The sequence below is a fragment of the Oenanthe melanoleuca genome, chromosome 25 (genome assembly GCF_029582105.1).
Source record: "Oenanthe melanoleuca isolate GR-GAL-2019-014 chromosome 25, OMel1.0, whole genome shotgun sequence".
Classification (NCBI taxonomy): Eukaryota; Metazoa; Chordata; class Aves; order Passeriformes; family Muscicapidae; genus Oenanthe; species Oenanthe melanoleuca.
The window spans coordinates 8,957,759-8,981,055 of record NC_079358.1 but is presented as its reverse complement, the minus strand read 5'-3'; the positions used below and the strand labels follow the sequence as shown (position 1 = coordinate 8,981,055).

General features: G+C 63.6%; 2 protein-coding genes across 3 annotated transcripts; both read right to left on the bottom strand.

Annotated features, from left to right (window-relative positions):
• Positions 1-161: 161 nt before the first annotated feature.
• On the bottom strand, positions 162-3,761 carry LOC130263069 (acrosin-like). 2 transcript variants are annotated; one of them, XM_056510539.1, is made up of 5 exons: positions 3,421-3,755; positions 2,623-2,808; positions 1,828-2,060; positions 885-1,024; positions 162-720 (listed from the first exon to the last, which is right to left on the bottom strand). In XM_056510539.1, the coding sequence occupies exons 1-5, from the start codon at positions 3,489-3,491 to the stop codon at positions 421-423; spliced, it is 930 nt and encodes a 309-aa protein (XP_056366514.1). In that variant the 5' UTR covers positions 3,492-3,755; the 3' UTR covers positions 162-420. The 2 variants fall into 2 exon arrangements, with proteins under 2 accessions (XP_056366514.1, XP_056366515.1); XM_056510540.1 differs by having other exon boundaries at positions 1,828-3,761.
• A 357-nt stretch (positions 3,762-4,118) lies between these two features.
• On the bottom strand, positions 4,119-22,533 carry FBF1 (Fas binding factor 1). Its single transcript, XM_056509967.1, is given in 28 exon segments — positions 4,119-4,639; positions 5,782-5,903; positions 6,319-6,400; positions 6,857-6,973; positions 8,450-8,626; positions 9,088-9,261; positions 10,634-10,756; positions 11,257-11,366; positions 12,010-12,134; positions 13,771-13,841; positions 14,049-14,388; positions 14,482-14,900; positions 16,003-16,040; positions 17,025-17,314; positions 18,374-18,464; positions 19,067-19,167; positions 19,729-19,843; positions 19,945-19,960; positions 20,259-20,302; positions 20,535-20,649; positions 20,732-20,792; positions 20,887-20,947; positions 21,309-21,350; positions 21,637-21,664; positions 21,936-22,002; positions 22,115-22,202; positions 22,205-22,356; positions 22,481-22,533. Coding segments are annotated over 28 exon segments (3,282 nt in total). The 3' UTR covers positions 4,119-4,579.
• Between the last annotated feature and the right edge of the window lie 764 nt (positions 22,534-23,297).

Below are 23,297 nucleotides of genomic sequence, written 5' to 3'. Positions count from 1 at the left end.
GGGCTGGGATCGGGATCGGGATTGGAATCGGAATTGGGACCGGGATCGGGACTGGGACCGGGATCAGGATCAGGATCAGGATCAGGATCGGGATCGGGATCGGGACTGGGACCGGGATAGCTGAGAACGCGGGGGAATTGAGAACACGGGGGAATTTTATTCCAACACAATATTTATTCCAACCCGGGAGGGGGGGACAGGGCTCTGGACACTGGGAATGTCCGGCCAGAGCCCCAAACACCGGGAATGTCCGGCCAGGGCTCTGGACACCGGGAATGCTCATCCAGGGCTCCAGACTCCGGACACCGGGAACGTCCGGCGAGGGCTCCGGACACCGGGAATATCCATCCAGGGCTCCGGACAGACCCCGGGAATGTCCGGCCGAGGCTCCGGACACCGGGCAGTCCATCCCGGCCCGGCTCAGCCCGCGCGGTCCCGCAGGAAATGCAGCAGGTCCCGCAGCACCGAGAAGAACTGCAGCAGCACCGGCTTCAGCCGCCGCTCCCGGCCGCTCCCGGGGCTCCGGCCGCGCCCGGGGGTGGTCGCGGTGGTCGCGGTGGTGGCGGGGGTGGTCGCGGGGGTCTGCAGGGTCTGCAGGACCCACTCGCGGAAGTGCCAGGCGGGGGTGAAGACGCAGCCGCGGCCGCCGCTGGTGACGCCCACGAGCCAGAAGCGCTCGGAGCCGCCGTCCCGGCAGACCAGGGGACCCCCGGCGTCCCCCTGGGGGCGGAGGGTCAGATATGGGGGGGATGAGATAAGGGGGGGTGAGATATGGGGGGCTGAGATATGGGGCGGGGGGAGGAGATACGGGGCGGGGGAGGGGTGTCGGGATGGATTTGGGGTTTGGGTTCTCGGGGTGGGTTTTGGGGGCTTTGGGGTCTCACCTGGCAGGCGCCGGCGCCGCCCCCCGAGTGCTCCGCGCACACCTGGGGAGAAGCCGCGGCCTCGGTGCCGTTGCAGAGCTCGGGCTGGAGCAGCCGCACCTGCGCCTCCCGCAGCACCTCCCGCGCGTTCGGCGGCACACCTGGGGGCACAGCTGGGCACAGCTGGGGCACACCTGGGATACACCTGGGACACAGCTGGGAACAGCTGGACACACCTGGGACACACCTGGGCCTGCTAGGAGACCCCAGCCTGGCCTGGGACACACCTGGGATGCACCCGTGACACACCTGGGCACACCTGGAGCACAGTTGAGGGACACCTGGGGCACACCTGAGCCAGTGTCAGGACCATAACCTGACTTTGGGACACACCCAGGACTCTCTTGTGCTCACAATGGGATATCAGCCCCCCCTCACCCCCACCTGTGCTCACCTGTGCCCATGGAGCCCCATGCCAGACACACCTGCGCTCACCTGCGGCCCCCCAGCCGCCGATGTAGCAGGGCTCCAGCCCCACCCACCCACACCTGTGCTCACCTGCGGCCCCCCAGCCGCCGATGTAGCAGGGCTCCAGCCCCACCTGTGCCCCACCTGTGCCCCACCCACACCTGTGCTCACCTGCGGCCCCCCAGCCGCCGATGTAGCAGGGCTCCAGCCCCACCTGTGCCCCACCTGCGCTCACCTGCAGCCCCCCAGCCGCCGATGTAGCAGGGCTCCAGCCCCACCTGTGCCCCACCTGCGCTCACCTGCGGCCCCCCAGCCGCCGATGTAGCAGGGCTCCAGCCCCACCTGTGTCCCACCTGTGCTCACCTGCGGCCCCCCAGCCGCCCATGTAGCAGGGCTCCAGCCCCACCCACCCACACCTGTGCTCACCTGCAGCCCCCCAGCCGCCGATGTAGCAGGGCTCCAGCCCCACCTGTGCCCCACCCACACCTGTGCTCACCTGCGGCCCCCCAGCCGCCGATGTAGCAGGGCTCCAGCCGCGCTCCCGGCGCCGCGCCGCTGACGCAGCCCAGCTGCACGAAGTCGCTGCACTCCGCCGGCCGCCGCAGCTGCAGCAGCGCCACGTCCAGCGCTCGGTGCCGCCGCAGCCGCCGCACCTGCCGCACCTGCACCTCGGGCCCGGGGTCGCTCAGGTCCCAGGCGCCCAGCACCACCCGCCACGCGCTGACGTTCCTGGGGACACGCGGGAGAGTGACGGGAGCGGGGGGGGACCCGGCCGGGGTGTCCCGGAGCTTCCCGGGGCATTCCAGAGATTCCCAAAGCGCCCCGGAACATCCCGGGGGATCCTGGAGGTCCTGGAGCATCCCCGGGCTACCCCGGGGCCATCTCGGAGCTCCCCAGAGCCATCCCAGGGCCAGCCCGGGGTGTCCCAGAGCATCCCGGAGATTCCCAAAGCATCCCGGAGCATCCCTGTAGGATCCCGGGGCCATCCCAGAGGATCTCGGAGCTCCCTGGAGCCACAGCCGGGGCCAGCCCGGAATGTCCCGGAGCCTCCCGGAGCTTCCCAGAGCATCCCAGATGATCCTGGAGTTCCCTGTAGGATCCCGCGGCCATCCCGGAGCATCTCGAAGAATCCCAGAGCCATCCCAGAGCTCCCTAGAGATTCCCAAAGCGTCCCGGAGCATCCCATGATCCCGGAGCTCCCCGTAGGATCCCGGGGGATCCCGGAGCTCCCCGGGGCCATCCCGGGGCCATCCCGGTTCTCCCGGTGCTCCCGGGCCGCCGTCCCGCTCACCTGGCGCGCAGGAAGCAGCGCGCTGCCGTCAGCACCCAGGCGGGGTCGATGAGGGTCCCGGCGCAGACGTGGCCGCTGCCGGCCCGGCGCGGGTCCTGGATGCTGGCGAGCCCCGGCCACACCCCGGGCACGGCCCCGGAACCGAACCCGAACTCCTCGGCCATGGGGCGGAGCCCGCAGGTACCGCTGGGAGCGACAGGGTCACCGCAGGGGACAGGGACGGGACAGGGACAGGGACCGGGACAGGGACGGGGATGGGGACAAAGGGACACCGACAGGGACAGGGGGACAGGGATAGGGACAGGGGACCAGGGACGGGGACAGGGATGGGGACAAAGGGACAGGGACGGGGACAGGGGGACAGGGACGGGGACAGGGGGACACAGGGACAGCGACGGGGACAGGGACAAGGGCCGCGATATGAGGACAGGGACACAGGAACACGGGGACAGGGACACCCGACACAGGGACACCCCCAGGGACGTGGCTGTCCCCCCTGGCTGTCCCTGACCAGCTGTGCCAGCACCGGGCTGTGACACCCTGATATGGGGACAGGGACCCCCAAAATGTGGGCAATGACCCCCAAAATGGGGGCAGGGACCCCCGACACGGTGACAAGGACCCCCAAAATGGGGGCAGGGACCCCCCCTGTGGGGCCACACCTGTCCCTTTCCGGTGCCACAGCCCGGCGCGGGCGCGGGGCCGTGACCCTCCCGTGGGGTCCGGGCAGCTGCGGTGACCCCGGGACACCCTCGGGGGACCCTCGGGGACCCCCAGCTGCGGGCGGGGGTCACCTACTCGCAGGTGTCCCAGGTGGCCCGGGAGGGCACGGCCAGGGCCAGCAGGACGAGGAGCCACAGCGGAGCCATGGCGGGGACAGCGGGACAGAGCCCGGCGGGTCCCCTGCTGTCCCCTGCTGTCCCCTGCTGTCCCCGCCGCCCGGGGCTGATGTCACAGAGCGCCCGGGGACACTCACAGAGCCGCGGAACGGCGGGAAAAGGACCCGGAATTCCTGGGATTCCAGCCCCAGAAAAAGGACCCGGAATTCGGGGATTCCAGCCCCAGAAAAAGGACCCGGAATTCCGGGGATTCCAGCCCTGTTCCAAGGAAAAGCACCCGGAATTCCGGGGATTTCACCCCAACCCCGGGAATTCCAGGGATTCCAGCCCTGTCCCCAGGAAAAGGACCCGCAATTCCGGGGATTCCAGCCCTGTTCCAAGGAAAAGCACCCGGAATTCCGGGGATTTCACCCCAACCCCGGGAATTCCAGGGATTCCAGCCCTGTCCCCAGGAAAAGGACCCGCAATTCCGGGGATTTCACCCGTTCCCAGCCCCAGGAAGAGAACCCGCAATTCCAGGAATTCCAGGGATTCCAGCCCCAGGAAAAGGACCCAGAATTCCAGGGATTTTACCCGTTCCCAGCCCCAGGAACAGGACCCGGAATTCCAGGAATTCCAGGGATTCCAGCCCCAGAAAGAGAACCCGGAATTCAGGGATTCCAGACCTGTTCCAAGGAAAAGCACCCGCTATTCTGGGGATTTCACCCGTTCCCAGCCCCAGAAAAAGGACCCGGAATTCCAGGAATTCCAGGGATTTCACCCGTTCCCAGCCCCAGGAACAGGACCCGCAATTCCAGAGTTTCCAGCCCGGGGCGGGACAGCCGCAGCCGCTCTGGGAAACCCGCCCCAGGAATTTCTCCCCAAAATCCCCTCGGAATCTCGCCCGGGGCTCTCGCTGGGGGTGGGGAGTGGGGCAAGGCCAGCCCGGATTTGGGGAAAGATCCCAAAAGGAGCAGCTGTGGGGTCACCCCAGGGCAGGGCTGGGATTTTTTGGGGTGTCCCGGGGTCAGACCCCACATTGCCACCCCCGGGAACGGCAGGGGGGTCTCTCAGCAGAGAATTTATTTGTACAAAAATACATTTCTGTGTGAATCCGTCCCCGGGGCTGCAGGGGGGGCTCAGGGCCCTTTTTTCAGGGATTCCAGGAAAAGTCGCTCGTTCTCCAGGAAATCGTGGTCCTGGGCAGGGGGGATGGGCTGAGCCCCTTCCCCTCCTAAATCCCACCTGGATGGTTCCAAACCCCCCCAGATCCCACCTGGGCTGTTCTGAGCCCTTTTCACAAACAGTCCCAAACCATTTCCCCAGTCCCCAACTCTTTTCCCAATCCCAAATCCTTTCCCAGAAAATCCCAAATCCCTTTCCCAATCCCAAACCCTTTCTCCAGTCCCAAACCCTATTCCCAGACAGTCCCAAATCTTTTTCCCAGATGGTTCTGAGCCTCTTTTCCAGCCCAGCTCCCCCCAGCCCAATCCCAGTCCCTCCCAGTTCCCAGTCCCAGTCCCCCCAGTCCCTCCCAGTCCCCCCAGTTCCCAGTCCCCAGTTCCCAGTCCCCCCAGTCCCCAGTCCCTCCCAGTCCCCCCAGTCCCAGTTCCCAGTCCCCCCAGTTCCCAGTCCCAGTCCCTCCCAGTCCCTCCCAGTCCCCCCAGTTCCCAGTCCCAGTTCCCAGTCCCAGTCCCCAGTTCCCAGTCCCCCCAGTCCCAGTTCCCAGTCCCAGTTCCCCAGTTCCCAGTTCCCCAGTTCCAGTCCCCAGTTCCCAGTCCCAGTTCCCCAGTTCCCAGTTCCCCAGTTCCAGTTCCCAGTTCCCAGTCCCTCCCAGTCCCTCCCAGTCCCAGTTCCCAGTTCCCAGTCCCAGTTCCCAGTCCCAGTCCCCCCAGTTCCCAGTCCCAGTCCCGCCCAGTCCCTCCCAGTCCCCAGTTCCCAGTCCCAGTCCGTCCCAGTCCCTCCCAGTCCCCAGTTCCCAGTCCTTCCCAGTCCCCCCAGTCCCCAGTTCCCAGTCCCTCCCAGTCCCCCCAGTCCCCAGTTCCCAGTCCCAGTCCGTCCCAGTCCCTCCCAGTCCCCCCAGTTCCCAGTCCCTCCCAGTCCCCCCAGTCCCCAGTGCCCAGTCCCTCCCAGTCCCTCCCAGTCCCCCCAGTCCCCCCAGTCCCAGTTCCCAGTCCCTCCCAGTTCCCAGTCCCAGTCCCAGTGCCCAGTCCCCCCAGTCCCCAGTTCCCAGTCCCAGTCCCTCCCAGTCCCTCCCAGTCCCCAGTTCCCAGTCCCAGTCCCTCCCAGTCCCAGTGCCCAGTCCCCCCAGTCCCAGTCCCAGTCCCTCCCAGTCCCTCACCCTCCTGGCGCGCTGTTTCAGCAGCAGGACGTGTCCGTAGAGCGCGGCCGAGCCCGGGGGGTCCCCGCTGCCCCCCAGGACCCTCCCCAGGGGGGGCAGGAGCAGGGGGGGCACCGGGGGGGCTGGGGGGGACAAGAGACCCCCGGTCTGATCTGCCCCCCAACAGAGCCCCCCAACAGATCCCCCCAGTCTGTGCTGCCCCTGGCCACTCCCAACCCCTCCCAGTTCCCCCCTGGCCCCTCCCAGTTCCCCCCAGTTCCTCCCAGTTCCCCCACTCCATCCCAGTCCCTTCCCAGTTTCCCCAGCCCACTCCCAGCCCCTCCCAGCTCCCTCCCAGTCCCTCCCAGCCCATCCCAGTCCCTCCCAGCCCATTCCCAGTCCCTCCCAGTTCCCCCCTGGCCCCTCCCAGCTCATTCCCAGTCCCTCCCAGTTCCCCCAGTCCATCCCAGTTTCCCCAGCCCACTCCCAGTCCATCCCAGTTCCCCCCAGCTCATTCCCAGTCCCTCCCAGTCCCTCCCAGTTCCCCCAGTCCCTCACCCAGCCCGGTGATGGTGACGGGGCTCAGCTCGTCCCGCAGCTGCTGCAGCTGCTCCTGCTGCCGGGCCAGGCCCAGCCGGTCCTGAGAGAGAGACTGGGATGGACTGGGGGAACTGGGAGGGACTGGGAGGGACTGGGAGGGGCTGGGATGGGACTGGGAGGGACTGGGAGGGACTGGGATGGGCTGGGGAAAACTGGGAGGGACTGGGATGGACTGGGGGATGGATCAGGTTGGGGAAGGAGGGATGGGGTGGGATGGGATAATGGGATGGGATTGGCTGGGATGGGACGGGATACTGGGATAGGGATAATGGGATAATGGGATAATGGGATAATGGGATACTGGGATAATGGGATACTGGGATAATGGGACTGGGATGGACTGGGATGATGGGCTGGGACGGGCTGGGATGGGATAGGACAGGCTGGGATACTGGGCTGGGACGGGCTGGGATGGGCTGGGAGGGACTGGGAGGGACTGGGACGGACTGGGAGGGAGGACTGGGGGGGGCTGGGAGGACGGGCCGGGCTGTGGCACCTGCTGCAGGCGCTGCTCCTGCTGGCCCAGCCGCTCCTGCTGCTCCTGCAGCTCCTGCAGCCGCTGCTGCTGCTGGGCCTGAGCCCCCCGAGCCTCCTGCAGAGCCAGCTGGCCCTGCTGCTGGGAGAGGGGGAATGGGAATGGGAATGGGAATGGGAATGGGGAAATGGGAATGGGGAAATGGGAATGGGAATGGGGATGGGAATGGGAATGGGAATGGGAAATGGGAATGGGGAAATGGGAATGGGAATGATGGGGAACACTGCCCTGCTGGGCCTGAGCCCCCCGAGCCTCCCGCAGAGCCAGCTGGCCCTGCTGCTGGGAGAGGAATGGGAATGGGAATGGGAATGGGGATGGGAATGGGAATGGGGAAATGGGAATGGGAATGATGGGGAACACTGCCCTGCTGGGCCTGAGCCCCCCGAGCCTCCTGCAGAGCCAGCTGGCCCTGCTGCTGGGAGAGGGGAATGGAATGGGAATGGGAATGGGGAAATGGGGAAATGGGGCTGGCCCTGCTGCTGCTGGTGCAGGGAGAGCTGAGAGAGGGGGAAATGGGGAAATGGGGAATGGGGAATGGGAATGGAAATGGGGAAATGGAAAGGAAAGGGGAAATGGGAAATGGGAATGGGGAATGGGGAATGGGAATGGGAATGGGAATGGGGAAATGGGGCTGGCCCTGCTGCTGCTGGTGCAGGGAGAGCTGGGGAGATGGGGAATGGGAATGATGGGGAATGGGAACAGGAATGGGGGATGGGAATGGGGCCGAGGCACGACTGGGGGATTGTGGAGCCCCAGTTTGGGCACAGGGACCCCCAGCCCCGCTCCCAGCCCCAGTTTGGGGGGTGTGCACCCCCAGGCCCGCTCCCAGCCCCAGTTTGGGGGTGTGGAGCCCCAGTTTGGGGGGTGTGCACCCCCAGGCCCGCTCCCAGCCCCAGTTTTGGGCACAAGGACCCCCAGCCCCGCTCCCAGCCCCAGGGACCCCCAGCCCTGCTCCCAGCCCCAGTTTGGGGGTGTGGACCCCCAGCCCCGCTCCCAGCCCCAGTTTTGGGCACAGGGACCCCCAGCCCCGCTCCCAGCCCCAGTTTGGGGTGTGTGGAGCCCCAGTTTGGGGGGTGTGCACCCCCAGCCCCGCTCCCAGCCCCAGTTTGGGGGGTGTGCACCCCCAGCCCCGCTCCCAGCCCCAGGGACCCCCAGCCCCGCTCCCAGCCCCAGTTTGGGGGATGTGCACCCCCAGGCCCGCTCCCAGCCCCAGTTTGGGGGTGTGGAGCCCCAGCCCCGCTCCCAGCCCCAGTTTGGGGTGTGTACCCCCAGCCCCGCTCCCAGCCCCAGGGACCCCCAGCCCCGCTCCCAGCCCCAGTTTGGGGGATGTGCACCCCCAGCCCCGCTCCCAGCCCCAGTTTTGGGCACAGGGACCCCCAGCCCCGCTCCCAGCCCCAGTTTGGGGTGTGCACCCCCAGCCCCGCTCCCAGCCCCAGTTTGGGGGGTGTGCACCCCCAGCCCCGCTCCCAGCCCCAGGGACCCCCAGCCCCGCTCCCAGCCCCAGTTTGGGGTGTGCACCCCCAGCCCCGCTCCCAGCCCGCCTGTCCCGCCCACCTGGGCCAGGGCCTGGACCTGCCCCTCCCGCTCCCGCAGGCGCTGCTGGGCCCGCAGAACCTTCTCCCTGTGCAGCCTCAGCTCCCTCCAGGCCTCCTCCAGCTCCTCCCTGTCCCTCTCCAGCTGCTCCTCCTTCGATCTCAGCTCCCGGCTCCGGAACTTCAGCTCTGCCTGCTCCTGGGGGCAGGAACAGAGTGTCACCTGCCCTGGCCGGGAGGGCACAGGGACCCCGGGAGGGGATTTGGGACCCCTGGGGAGGGGATCTGGGACCCCGGGGAGGGGATTTGGGACCCTGGGGAGGGCATCGGGACCCCCGGGAGGGGATTTGGGACCCCGGGGAGGGGATTTGGGACCCCGGGGAGGGCACAGGGACCCCGGGAGGGGCTCTGGGACCCCCGGGGAGGGGATCTGGGACCCCGGAGGGGTTTTGGGACCCTTGGGAGGGGCTGTGGGACGCCAGGAGGGGATTTGGGACCCCTGGGAGGGGATTTGGGACCCCTGGGGAGGGCACAGGGACCCCGGGGAGGGGATTTGGGACCCCGGGCAGGGCACAGGGACCCCGGGAGGGGCTGTGGGACCCCGGGGAGGGATTTGGGACCCTGGGAGGGGGATTTGGGACCCCGGCAGGGCACGGGCACCTTGGCCAGGCTCCTGAGCGCCTCGTCCGCGGCCAGGGCTCGCTCCCGGTCCTGCTCGTGCCGCTCCCGGCTGAGCCGCTCCCGGGTGCGCAGCTCCGCCCAGGCCGCCGCCAGCCGCCGCCGCTCCCCGGAGCGCTCCCGCAGCTCCGCCTGCTGCTCGTCCAGCCACGAGCCCTGCGCGGCCCAGGGCGGCTCCAGGGCGGCTCCGGGGGCTCCTCATCCAGCCCGGCCCCAGGGCGGCTCCAGGGCAGCTCCAGGGGCTCCTCATCCTGCCCGGCCCCAGGGGCTCCCCCTCATCCTGCCCGGCCCCAGGGCAGCTCCCAGCCGGGAGCTCCGGCCTGGGCTGGGGGATCGGGGGGCTCCACCCGGCTGGTTCTGAGCCTGGTTCTGAGTCCTTCCCTCAATCCTGCTGCACCCGGCTGGGGCTGAGCCCTTCCCTCAACCCGGGCTGGTTCTGAGAATCTTCCAGCCCTGAACCTGCTCCATCCTGGCTGGGTCTGATCCCTTTTTCCCATCCCTGGCTGGGGCTGAGTCCCTTCCCTCAATCCTGCTCCATCCTGGCTGGTTCTGATCCCTTTTCCCATCCCTGGCAGGTTCTGAGCCCTTTTCCCATCCCTGGCAGGTTCTGATCCCTTTTCCCATCCCTGGCAGGTTCTGAGCCCTCTTCCCATCCCTGGCAGGTTCTGATCCCTTTCCCCATCCCTGGCAAGTTCTGATCCCTTTTCCCATCCCTGGCCGGTTCTGAGCCCTCTTCCCACCCCAACTCCCACCCAGCTGGTCCCAAGCCCCTTCCAGGTCCCACCCACCTGGTTCCAAGTCCCTTTTCCCTCCCAGTCTCCCCCAGTCGGCTCCACGCCCCATCCCAGTCACTCCCAGAGTGGGACCAGGCCCCCACCCGGAATTCCAGGGGAATCCAGAGCGATTCCCTGCTCACCTGCAGCCCCTCCTGCCCCCAGCACACCTGGAGCTGATGGTTACCTACAGCATCCCCTCCCTGCTCCCAGCATCACCTGGAGCTGGTATCACCTGTTCACCTGCAGCCCCCCTGCCCCCAGCACACCTGGAGCTGGTATCACCTGTTCACCTGCAGCCCCTCCTGCTCCCAGCACACCTGGAGCTGGTATCACCTGTTCACCTGCAGCCCCCCTGCCCCCAGCACACCTGGAGCCGTGTCCTGCTCACCTGCAGCCCCCCCTATCCCCAGCACACCTGGAGCTGATGATCACCTGTTCACCTGCAGCCCCCCTGCCCCCAGCACACCTGGAGCTGGTATCACCTGTTCACCTGCAGCCCCCCTGCCCCCAGCACACCTGGAGCTGGTATCACCTGTTCACCTGCAGCCCCCCTGCCCCCAGCACACCTGGAGCTGGTATCACCTGCAGCCCCCCCTGCCCCCAGCACACCTGCAGCCCCCCTGCCCCCAGCACACCTGCAGCCCGTTCCCCAGCACACCTGCAGCCCGTTCCCCAGCACACCTGCAGCCCCCCTGCCCCCAGCACACCTGCAGCCCGTTCCCCAGCACACCTGCAGCCCGTTCCCCGCTCACCTTGGCCTCGGCCAGCGCCGCCCGCTCCATGGCCAGCAGCTGGGCCGAGAGCCGGCGCTGCTCCTCCAGCGCCTCCCGCAGCGAATCCGCCCGGCAGCGCTCGGCGGCGGCACGGCGGCGCTCCTGGGGGCGGGACAGGAGGGGACAGTGGGACAGGGAGGGGACAGCGGGACAGGGAGGGGACAGGGACAGGGAGGGGACAGGGATGGGACAGGGATGGGGAGGGGATAGGCACAGTGACAGAGGACATGGGATAAGAACAGGGACAGGGATGAGACAAGGACAGGACAGGGAGGGGACAGGGAAGGGGATGGGGGACACAGGATAGAGACAGGGAGGGGACAGGGACAGTGACAGGGGACATGGGATAAGAACAGGGACAGGGATGGGGATGTGACAGGGATGAGACAAGGGCAGGACAGGGAGAGGGACAGTGACAGTGAAAGGGACAGGGACAGGGACACAGACACAGGCAGGGGATATGGACACACAGATGTGGACATGGACACAGGGACATGGGCAGGGGACACAGACACACAGACACAGCTCTGGGATATGGACACAGGACAGGGACACAGGGACACAGGGACACAAGCAGGAACCCGGCCAGGGCTCAGCCCCACCTGCTCCAGGAGCTGCTCCCGCTGCCCCAGGCTGCTCTCCAGGCTGGCCACGGCCTCCTGCAGCCGCTGCTGCTCCCGCTGCTGCCGGCAGAGGCGCTGCTGCAGCGCTGGGGACGGGGCAGGGGCTGGGAGGGGGTCCGGGGGGGACAGCCCCTGTTTGTGCCCCATCCCATCCCATCCCATCCCATCCCATCCCATCCCATCCCATCCCATCCCATCCCATCCCAGGGGGAAACAGCCCCTGTTCGTGCCCCATCCCATCCCATCCCATCCCATCCCATCCCATCCCATCTCATCCCATCCCATCCCATCCCGGGGGGACAGCCCCTGTTTGTGCCCCATCCCATCCCATCCCATCCCATCCCATCCCATCCCATCCCATCCCATCCCATCCCATCCCATCCCATCCCATCCCATCCCAGGGAAACAGCCCCTGTTTGTGCCCCATCCCATCCCATCCCATCCCAGGATACAGAAATCCCACAGTGAAACCCCCCCGTGCTCCCAGCCCCAGCCCAGGGCTCCCTGGGATCTGTCTGGATCCCCTGGGATGGAGCAGAGGGGATTTACCTGTGAGCTGCTCCTCCCACTCCGGGGGCCTGGGCTGATCCTGGGGTTTGGGATGATCCTGGGGTTTGGGATGATCCTGGGATCCAGGCTGATCCTGGGGTTTGGGATAATCCTGGGGTTTGGGATGATCCTGGGATCCAGGCTGATCCTGGGATTTGGGATAATCCTGGGGTTTGGGATGATCCTGGGATCCAGGCTGATCCTGGGGTTTGGGGTGATCCCGGGATCCAGGATGATCCCCTGCCGTGTCCTGGCTCCAGGATGGGATTTTCTCCTTCTCCTGCTGCTCCTCCACCTTTCCCTGGCTCCTGCCCAGGATGGAGCACAGGTGAGCAGGAGCACAGGTGAGCAGGAGCACAGGTGAGCAGGAGCACAGGTGAGCACAGGTGAGCAGGAGCACAGGTGAGCAGGAGCACAGGTGAGCACAGGTGAGCAGGAGCACAGGTGAGCACAGGTGAGCAGGAGCACAGGTGAGCAGGAGCACAGGTGAGTAAGGAGCAGGAGCACAGGTGAGCAGGAGCACAGGTGAGCAGGAGCACAGGTGAGCACAGGTGAGCAGGAGCACAGGTGAGCAGGAGGACAGGTGAGCAGGAGCACAGGTGAGCACAGGTGAGCAGGAGGACAGGTGAGCAGGAGGACAGGTGAGCAGGAGCACAGGTGAGCACAGGTGAGCAGGAGCACAGGTGAGCAGGAGCACAGGTGAGCACAGGTGAGCAGGAGGACAGGTGAGCAGGAGCACAGGTGAGCAGGAGCACAGGTGAGTAAGGAGCAGGAGCACAGGTGAGTAAGGAGCAGGAGCACAGGTGAGCAGGAGCAGGAAGCACAGGTGAGCAGGAAGCACAGGTGAGCAGGAGCACAGGTGAGCAGGAGCACAGGTGAGCACAGGTGAGCAGGAGGACAGGTGAGCAGGAGCACAGGTGAGCAGGAGCACAGGTGAGTAAGGAGCAGGAGCACAGGTGAGCAGGAGCACAGGTGAGTAAGGAGCAGGAGCACAGGTGAGCAGGAGCACAGGTGAGCAGGAGCACAGGTGAGCAGGAGCACAGGTGAGTAAGGAGCAGGAGCACAGGTGAGCAGGAGCACAGGTGAGCAGGAGCACAGGTGAGCACAGGTGAGCAGGAGCACAGGTGAGTAAGGAGCAGGAGCACAGGTGAGCACAGGTGAGCAGGAGCACAGGTGAGCAGGAGCACAGGTGAGCACAGGTGAGCAGGAGCACAGGTGAGCAGGAGGACAGGTGAGTAAGGAGCAGGAGCACAGGTGAGCAGGAGCACAGGTGAGCAGGAGCACAGGTGAGCAGGAACACAGGTGAGTAAGGAGCAGGAGCACAGGTGAGTAAGGAGCAGGGAGCACAGGTGAGCAGGAGCACAGGTGAGCACAGGTGAGCAGGAGCACAGGTGAGCAGGAGCACAGGTGAGTAAGGAGCAGGAGCACAGGTGAGCAGGAGCACAGGTGAGCAGGAGCACAGGTGAGCACAGGTGAGCAGGAGCACAGGTGAGTAAGGAGCAGGAGCACAGGTGAGCAGGAGCACAGGTGAGCAGGAGCACAGGTGAGCAGGGAGCACAGGTGAGCAGGAGCACAGGTGAGCACAGGTGAGCAGGAGCACAGGTGAGCAGGAGCACAGGTGAGTAAGGAGCAGGAGCACAGGTGAGCAGGAGCACAGGTGAGCAGGAGCACAGGTGAGCAGGAGCACAGGTGAGCACAGGTGAACAGGAGCACAGGTGAGTAAGGAGCAGGAGCACAGGTGAGCAGGAGCAGGAAGCACAGGTGAGCAGGAGCACAGGTGAGCAGGAGCACAGGTGAACAGGAGCACAGGTGAGCAGGAGCACAGGTGAGTAAGGAGCAGGAGCACAGGTGAGCAGGAGCACAGGTGAGCACAGGTGAACAGGAGCACAGGTGAGTAAGGAGCAGGAGCACAGGTGAGCAGGAGCACAGGTGAGACCCCCTTACCTGTGGGAGTTGTGCAGGAGATCCTCCAGCAGCCGCCCCTGCTGCTCCCGCTCCCGCTCCAGCGTCCGCACCTGGGGGAGAAGCACCGGCCCCAGGTGACCCCCAGGTGACCCCTAGGTGACCCCCAGATTACCCCAACTCAGGTGACAGCACCAGGTCCCCCCCAGGTGACATCCAGAGGTGAGAACACCCCCAGCTGACATCTCCAGGTGACATCCCCAGTTCACTCCCCCAGGTGACCCCCAGGTGACCCCCAGGTAACCCCCCCAGGGCCCCACCTGGTTTTCCAGCTCCTCCAGCCGGGCCTGGAGGCTGCACAGGGAGATCCCAGAGCCAGGATGGGACTGGAGAGTCTGGGAATGGGGCTGGGAGGGGAGAATTCCTGGATCCTTTTGGGGCTGGGAGGGGAGAATTCCTGGATCCTGCTGGGGCTGGGATTGGAAAATTCCCGGATTCTGCTGGGATTGGGATGGGAGAATTCCTGGGAGAATTCCTGGATCCTTTTGGGCCTGGGATGGCAGAATTCCCAGATTCTGCTGGGATTGGGATGGGAGAATTCCTGGGAGAATTCCTGGATCCTGCTGGGACTGGGAGGGGAAAATTCCTGAGTCCTGCTGGGATGGATGGGATTGGAGAATTCCTGGATCCTGCCGGTGCTGGGATGGCAGAATTCCCAAATCCTGCTGGGATGGCAGAATTCCCTGGTCCTGCTGGGATGGCAGAATTCCCGAGTTCTGCTGGGATGGCAGAATTCCTGGATCCTGCTGGTGCTGGGATGGCAGAATTCCCAAATCCTGCTGGGATGGCAGAATTCCCAAATCCTGCTGGGATGGCAGAATTCCCGAGTTCTGCTGGTGCTGGGATGGCAGAATTCCCAAGTCCTGCTGGGATGGCAGAATTCCCGGGTCCTGCTGGTGCTGGGATGGCAGAATTCCCAAATCCTGCTGGGATGGCAGAATTCCCGAGTTCTGCTGGTGCTGGGATGGCAGAATTCCCAAATCCTGCTGGGATGGCAGAATTCCCGGGTCCTGCTGGCGATTCCGGGCTGGGGCAGCTGCTGGGGGCTCGGGGCAGAGCCAGGGCGGGAGAGCCCGGGGGCGCCGCAGGTGGGGCTGGGCTGGAGCAGGACCCTGCAGGGGACAGGGATGGAGCTGGGAGGGAGATCCTGTCCTGGGAGAGCCCCAAATCCCAGGGGATCCCAGGGAATTCCCCTGTCCTGGGAGAGCCCCAAATCCCAGGGGATCCCCGGGAATTCCCCTGTCCTGGGAAAGCCCCAAATCCCAGGGGATCCCAGGGAATTCCCCTGTCCTGGGAGAGTCCCCCAATCCCAGGGGATCCCAGGGAATTCCCCTCACTGGGAGACCCCCAATCCCAGGGGATCCCCAGGGAATTCCCCTCACTGGGAGAGCCCCAAATCCCAGGGGATCCCCGGGAATTCCCCTCACTGGGAGAGCCCCCAAATCCCTGGGGATCCCAGGGAATTCCCCTCACTGGGAGAGCCCCAAATCCCAGGGGATCCCCGGGAATTCCCCTCACTGGGAGAGCCCCAAGTCCCAGGGGATCCCCAGGGAATTCCCCTGTCCTGGGAGAGCCCCAAATCCCAATTCCCCAGGGAATTCCCCTGTCCTGGGAATGCTGATCCCTCCCAGCCCCCCAATCCCCAGGGAATTCCAGGATCCTGGGAATGCTGATCCCTCCCAGCCCCCCAATCCCCAGGGAATTCCAGGATCCTGGGAATGCTGATCCCTGCCCAGCCCCCCAATCCCCAGGGAATTCCGGGATCCTGGGAATGCTGATCCCTCCCAGCCCCCCAATCCCCAGGGAATTCCAGGATCCTGGGAATGCTGAACCCTCCCAGCCCCCCAATCCCCAGGGAATTCCAGGATCCTGGGAATGCTGATCCCTCCCAGCCCCCCAATCCCCAGGGAATTCCAGGATCCTGGGAATGCTGATCCCTGCCCAGCCCCCCAGTCCCCAGGGAATTCCGGGATCCTGGGAATGCTGATCCCTGCCCAGCCCCCCAATCCCCAGGGAATTCCAGGATCCTGGGAATGCTGAACCCTCCCAGCCCCCCAATCCCCAGGGAATTCCTGGATCCTGGGAATGCTGATCCCTGCCCAGCCCCCCAATCCCCAGGGAATTCCAGGATCCTGGGAATGCTGATCCCTCCCAGCCCCCCAATCCCCAAGGAATTCCAGGATCCTGGGAATGCTGATCCCTCCCGGCACCCACCTGGGTGGGCAGGGCTGGGCCTGGCACCTCCTGCACCGCTGGGGAAATGGGAAAATCCGTCAGTGGGGCTGGGGAGCAGCAACGGGACAGACCTGTGCCAGCCCAGCATCCCCTGACCCCACTGATACCATTGATCCCCTTATCTATTATCCCATTGATCCCATTATCCAATTCTCTATTATCCCATTATCCCATTGATCCCATTATCCCATTATCCATTATCCCATTGATCCCATTATCCATTATTCATTATCCCATTATGCCATTGATCCCATTATCCATTATTCATTATCCATTATCCCATTGATCCCATTATCCCATTGATCCCATTATCCATTATTCATTATCCATTATCCCATTATTCCATTGATCCCATTGATCCCATTATCCCATTGATCCCATTATCCCATTATCCCATTGATCCCATTATCCATTATCCCATTATCCCATTGATCCCATTTTTCATTATTCATTATGGATTATCTGTTGTCCATTATCCATTATCCATTATTCCATTGATCCCGTTATCCATTATTCATTACCCATTATCCCATTATTCCATTGATCCCATTATTCATTACAGATTATCCATTATCCATTATCCCATTGATCCCATTATCCATTATCTATTACCCATTATCCCATTGATCCCATTATCCATTATCCCATTATCCCATTGATCCCATTATCCATTATCCATTATCCACTATTCCATTATCCCATTGATCCCATTATCCATTATACCATTATCCCATTATCCCATTATCCCATTATCCCTTATGTGTTATCCATTATCCATTATCCCATTGATTCCATTATCCATTATCCATTATTCCATTATCCATTATCCCATTATGCAATTATCCCATTATCCACTATCCATTGATTCAATTATCCAATTATCCATTATCCATTATCCACTATCCATTATCCCATTGATCCCATTGGTCCCATTATCCATTATCCCATTATCCATTATCCCACTACCAATCATCCACCATCCATTATCCCATTATCCACACCTGGGCCCAGGTGAGGCTCGTCCTTGGATCCCAATCCTGGGAAATCCTCATTCTTGGATACAAGTCCCGGGAAATCCTCATCCTTGGATCCCAATCCCGGGAAATCCTCATCCTTGGATCCCAGTCCCGGGAAATCCTCGTCCTTGGATCCCAGTCCCAGGAAATCCTCGTCCTTGGATCCCAATCCCGGGAAATCCTCGTCCTTGGATCCCAGTCCCAGGAAATCCTCGTCCTTCAGCCCCAGCCAGGCAGCCCCGGAGGGACGGCGGGAGCTGCTCCCACCTGGAAACCTGGGGGAGAGGGACACTGGGGATACTGGGGATAATGGGGATACTGGGGACACTGGGGACACTGGGGATACTGGGGACACTGGGGATACTGGAGATACTGGGGACACTGGGGATACTGGGGACACTGGGGATACTGGGGATACTGGGGACACTGGGGGACACTGGGGATACTGGGGACACTGGGGATACTGGGGATACGTGGGATACTGGGGAAACTGGGGACACTGGGGATACTGGAAGGGATGGGATCAGTACGGGGGATACTGGGGACACTGGGGATACTGGGGACACTGGGGATACTGGGGACACTGGGGACACTGGGGATACTGGGGATACTGGAGATACTGGGGATACTGGAGATACTGGGGATACTGGGGACACTGGGGACACTGGGGACACTGGGGGATGACTGGAGGTACTGGGGATACTGGGGACACTGGGGATACTGGGGACACTGGGGACACTGGGAGATACTGGGGATACTGGAGATACTGGGGATACTGGAGATACTGGGGATACTGGGGACACTGGGGACACTGGGGACACTGGGGATACTGGAGGTACTGGGGATACTGGGGACACTGGGGACACTGGGGACACTGGGGACACTGGGGACACTGGGGATACTGGGGATACTGGAGATACTGGGGATACTGGAGATACTGGGAGATACTGGGGACACTGGGAGACACTGGGGACACTGGGGATACTGGGAGGTACTGGGGATACTGGGGATACTGGGGACAATGGGGATACTGGGGATACTGGGGATACTGGGGACACTGGGGACACTGGGGATAATGGGGATACTGGGGATACTGGGGACACTGGGGACACTGGGGATGCTGGGGATACTGGAGATACTGGGGACACTGGGGGCACTGGGGATGCTGGGGACATGGGGGCACGGCTGGGTGGCACATCCCCCCTCCCCTCCCCTCCCCTCCCCTCCCCTCCCCTCCCCTCCCCTCCCCTCCCCTCCCCTCCCCTCCCCTCCCCTCCCCTCCCCTCCCCTCCCCTCCCCTCCCCTCCCCTCCCCTCCCCTCCCCTCCCCTGTACCTCCGTCCCCGCCTCCTCTCGCTCCCTGAGGCCACCGAGGGCTCATAGGATCCGAAGGCAAAATCCGGCTGGTCCCGGCTCCCCACGGGCCCTGAGGAGATTCCCGAAATTCCTGATGGGACCGGGAAACCCCTGCACTGGGAATTCCCAATGGGATGGAACATCTGGAAATTTCCTGCCCAGGGGACTCCTGATGGAATTGAACATCTGGGAAACCCCTGCACTGGGAATTACCAATGGGATTGAACACCTGGAAAACTCCTGAACTGGGAATTCCCAATGGGACTGGACATCTGGAAAAAACATCTGTACTGCTCCTCCCTGGAATTCTCAAAGGGACTGAACATCTGGAAATCTCCTGCCCAGGGGATTCCCGATGGGACTGAACATCTGTAAATGTCCCGCCCAGGGGATTCCCGATGGGACTGAACATCTGGAAATCTCCTGCCCAGGGGATTCCCGATGGGATTGAACATCTGTAAATGTCCCGCCCAGGGGATTCCCGATGGGACTGAATATCTGGAAATCTCCTGTGCTGGGAATTCCCGATGGGACGGGACTGAACATCTGGAAATCTGCTGCCCAGGGGATTCCCGATGGGACTGAACATCTGGAAATGTCCCGCCCAGGGGATTCCCGATGGGACTGAACATCTGTAAATGTCGCCCCCCTCGCTCCCGCCCCGCCGCTCACCCGGCCGCTCCCGCTCCCCGAGCTCCGGCCGCAGCTCCGCCTTTCCCGCCGCCGTTCCCGGGATCCCAGCGCGGGTCCCCAGGTCCGGCCGCAGCCCCTGGCTGGGCACAGACCGGGTGGCACCGGGGTGGCACCGGGACCACCCTGTCCCATCCCAGTGTCCCCATCCCTGTCCCATCCCAGTGTCCCCACCCTTGTCCCCACCCTTGTCCCCATCCCGGGGTCACCATCTCTGTCCCCGTCCCTTCCACATCCTGTCCCCACCCCTGTCCCCACCCTGTCCCTGTCCCCACCCCTGTCCCTGTCCCCACCCTGTCCCTGTCCCTGTCCCCACCCCTGTCCCCATCCCTGTCCCTGTCCCCATCCCTGTCCCTGTCCCCATCCCTGTCCCCACCCTGTCCCTGGCCCCACCCCTGTCCCCGAATCCCCTCACCCCTGTCCCTGTCCCCATCCCTGTCCCTGTCCCCATCCCTGTCCCCATCCCTGTCTCCACCCTGTGCCTGTCCCTGTCCCCACCCTGTCCCTGTGCCCCACCCTGTCCCTGTCCCTGTCCCTGTCCCCACCCTGTCCCTGTCCCCACCCCTGTCCCTGTCCCCACCCCTGTCCCTGTCCCTGTCCCCATCCCCACCCTGTCCCTGTACCCACCCAGTACCTGTCCCCACCCCTGTCCCGCTGCTCCCGGTGCATTCCCGGCTCCGTCGCTGCCGCTCCCAAGTCCCAGGGAATCCACCAGGGCATCGACATCGTCCCCAAAGGTGACATCGGGACGTGGCGGGGCTGGGGGGGATGGCACTGATGGCACTGGGGACATCCCTGAGTGTCACCAGCACTGGGGACATCCCTCAGTGTCACCAACACTGGGACATCCCGGGTGTCACCAGCACTGGGACATCCCTGAGTGTCACCAGCACTGGGGACATCCCTGAGTGTCACCAGCACTGGGGACATCCCTGGTGTCACCAGCACTGGGACATCCCGGGTGTCACCAGCACTGGGACATCCCTGAGTGTCACCAGCACTGGGGACATCCCTGGTGTCACCAACACTGGGACATCCCTCAGTGTCACCAGCACTGGGACATCCCTCAGTGTCACCAGCTCTGCAGTCCCCTGTCCCCCCTGTCCCCCCTGTCCCCCCTGTCCCCCAGTGTCCCCCATGTCCCCTCACCGCTGTCCCTGCTCTGTCCCCGGGCCGGCTCCTCCTGCAGGAACGGCTTTTCCAGAGGGAACTTGGGATCTGGGAATAAGGAATAGGGTTTAATCCCACATTAATGGGGTTTGATCCCACATTTTTGGGATTTCATCCACATTAATGGGGTTTGATCTCACGTTTTTGGGATTTGATCCCACATTTTTGGGATTTGATCTCACATTTTTGGGGTTTCATCCACATTAATGGGGTTTGATCTCACGTTTTTGGGATTTGATCCCACATTTTTGGGGTTTGATCCCACAGGAACTCCCTTTACCTTTCCCCATTCCCTTCCCGGTGCCTTTCCTGGCTCTGGCCATTCCCAGGATTTCTGCATCCAGCTCATCCAGCTCCTCCAGCTCCTCCAGCCCATCCAGGTGCTCCAGGTGCTCCTGGGGGGAGGAGCAGCCCCTGCCCTCACCTGCAGCCCAGGTGGGACCCCCGAGTCCCCCGGGGAATCCCGTCCCCGCTCACCTGCGCCCCCTCCTCGCTCTCCGTCGGGAATTTCCCTCCGGAATCTCCATCCAGGCCCCCCCTGCAGGCCCAGTCAGGGGTGGGGAGGGGTCCCAGGTGCTCCCAGGTGGGAGCACAGGGCTGGGGAGGTGCAGGGGGAGGGGCTGGGGACTCACCTGGGGCTCACCTGCGGGAAGGGGGCGCGGGAGCCGCGGGAACGGGGAGCGGGGGGCGGCTCTGGAACGGGGGGGGTCAGGGGCGGGCAGGGGACGGGGACGGGGGGTTCCCTCCAGGTGATCCCCTCCAGGTGACCCCAGGGGATTCCCTCCAGGTGATTCCCAGTGACTCCAAAGTGACCCCAGGTGATCCCATCCAGGTGGGAACGGGGGAGGGAGGGGACTTCCTCCACCCAGGTGACTCCCAGGTGATTCCCCGGTGATCCCAGGTAATCCCCTCCAGGTGATTCCCCCCAGGTAACCCCAGATGATTCCCTCCAAGTGATCCCCTCCAGTTTATTCCCTCCAGGTGATCCCATCTAGTGATTCCCAAGTGATCCCAGGTAATTCCCAGGTGATCCCGTGGGCAGCTCCCATTTTACCATCGAACCCCAGGAGGTCCCCGAGCACGTCCTCGATGGGATCTGGGACAGGACAACGCCCAGGTGAGCTCAGGTGAGCCCAGGTGAGCCCAGGTGAGCTCCAGGTGAGCCCAGGTAATCCCAGGTGAGCTCCCAGGTGAGCTCCAGGTGAGCCCAGGTAATCCCAGGTGAGCTCAGGTGAGCTCCCTGTACCAGGCAGGTGGGAAAAGCTCCCGGAACATTCCCCGTCCCAGTGACCCCTCCCCATCCCAGCATTGCCAGGGATCCAAATCACCTGGAGAGCAGGTGAGGGCAGGTGAGGGGGATGGGGACAGGTGAGGACACTTACCTGGTAACCTGCTGCGGGCCCTGGCAGCCTGGGGAGAGACACAAATTCCCGTGGAGAAACGGAAGCACCGGGAATCCCCACACACTAAAAACGAGTCACTGGGGAGTTCCCACCTGGATCCCACCTGGATCCCACCTGGATCCCAGCCCTGCCTCACCTGGATCCCACCTGGATCCCAGCCCTGGATCCCAGCCCTGCCTCACCTGGATCCCACCTGGATCCGTTTTCATCTCACCTGGATCCCAGCCCATCTCACCTGGATCTCACCTGGCTCCCCCCGTCTCCCCGTCCCCACTCACCCCGGCGCGCCCCGGCCCGTCCGCCATTCCCGCCATTCCCGGTGCCCGGTGCTCGGCGCTCCGCTCGCTCCGGGCTCAGCCCCGCCCCGGCCCGTCCGCCATTCCCGGCGCTCCGCTCGCTCCCGGCTCAGCCCCGCCCCGGCCCGGGCCCTGCGGGAACAGCGGCCGCTGTTCGGTGCCGCTCCCGCCGCTCCCGCCGGGGATCCCGGGGCTGCCCCGCCACCCTCACCCGGCACCGCGCCGGCCATGGGCGCCGCCATACTGCGAGCCCTCAGGAAGGCCCCCGCTGCTATAGCAACGGGGCTGCCCCGCGTAGCGCCTGATTGGAAACCCGCCGTTACCATAGCGACGGGGCTGCCCTCGCACCGCTATCAAAGAAGGCCCCCCTCTGCCATAGCAACGGGGCTGCCCCGCGCAGCGCCTGATTGGAAATCCGCCGTTACCATAGCGACGGGGCTGCCCTCACACCGCTAACAAAGAAGGCCCCCCTCTGCCATAGCAACGGGGCTGCCCCGCGCAGCGCCTGATTGGAAACCCGCCGTTACCACAGCGACGGGGCTGCCCTGGCTAGCGCCTGATCCGAGCGGGTCCCGCGCATCGCCGGCGATTCCCACATCTCGTGGCTTTTATCCATGTACTGGGGTGTACTGGGAGCACTGGGATCGAACTGGGATTGAACTGGGAGCTCTGGGATCATCCCTGCGGGACCGCCCTGCCCTGGGTCTGTGACGGACCCCCCGACCCCAAAATCCCGGGAATTGGGGAAAAAAATCACAATAAATGTGTGTGTGCACTGGGATCAAACTGGGATGAAACTGGGATTGAACTGGGATCATCCCTGCGGGACCGCCCTGCCCTGGATGTGTGAGGGACCCCCCCGACCCCAAAATCCCGGGAATTCACCCCAAAATCCCAGAAACTGGGGGGGGGGGGGGAAATCACAATAAATGTGCGTGTTCCCCTCCTTTAACTCTGAACGCCCCAAAAATCCTGAATTAAAATATCCTTCTCAAATATCCTGAATTTCCCAAAAATACTGAATGTCTCAAAATCTTGGACATCCCAAAATCCTGGAATTCTCCTTTCCAAAATCCTGAAATACCCAAAATTCCATCATCCTAGAAGTCCCAAAATCCTGGACAGCCCCAAATCCTGAAATTCCCTTCCCCAAATCCTGAATTTCCCCTTCCTAAAATCCTGGAATTCTCTTCCTTAAATCCTGAATTTCCCCAAATCCTGAATTTCCCTTCCCCAAATCCTGAGATTCCCCTTCCCAAAATCCTGAAATTTTCCTTCCTAAAATCCTGGAATTCCCCCAGTCCTGGAATTCCCCAAATCCTGGAATTCCCCAAATCCTGAATC

What these genes read in the sequence shown, in the direction of transcription:
- LOC130263069 (XM_056510540.1), bottom strand. Translation starts at nt 2,512, where the DNA reads ATGCTCCGGGACGCTTTGGGAATCTCTAGGGAGCTCTGGGATGGCTCT. An exon ending in CGGCGGCTGGGGGGCCGCAG is followed by an intron (nt 1,025 to 1,827) that starts GTGAGCACAGGT and finishes CTGTGCCCCCAG; the next exon opens with GTGTGCCGCCGAACGCGCGG. An exon ending in GCGGCGCCGGCGCCTGCCAG is followed by an intron (nt 721 to 884) that starts GTGAGACCCCAA and finishes CTCCGCCCCCAG; the next exon opens with GGGGACGCCGGGGGTCCCCT.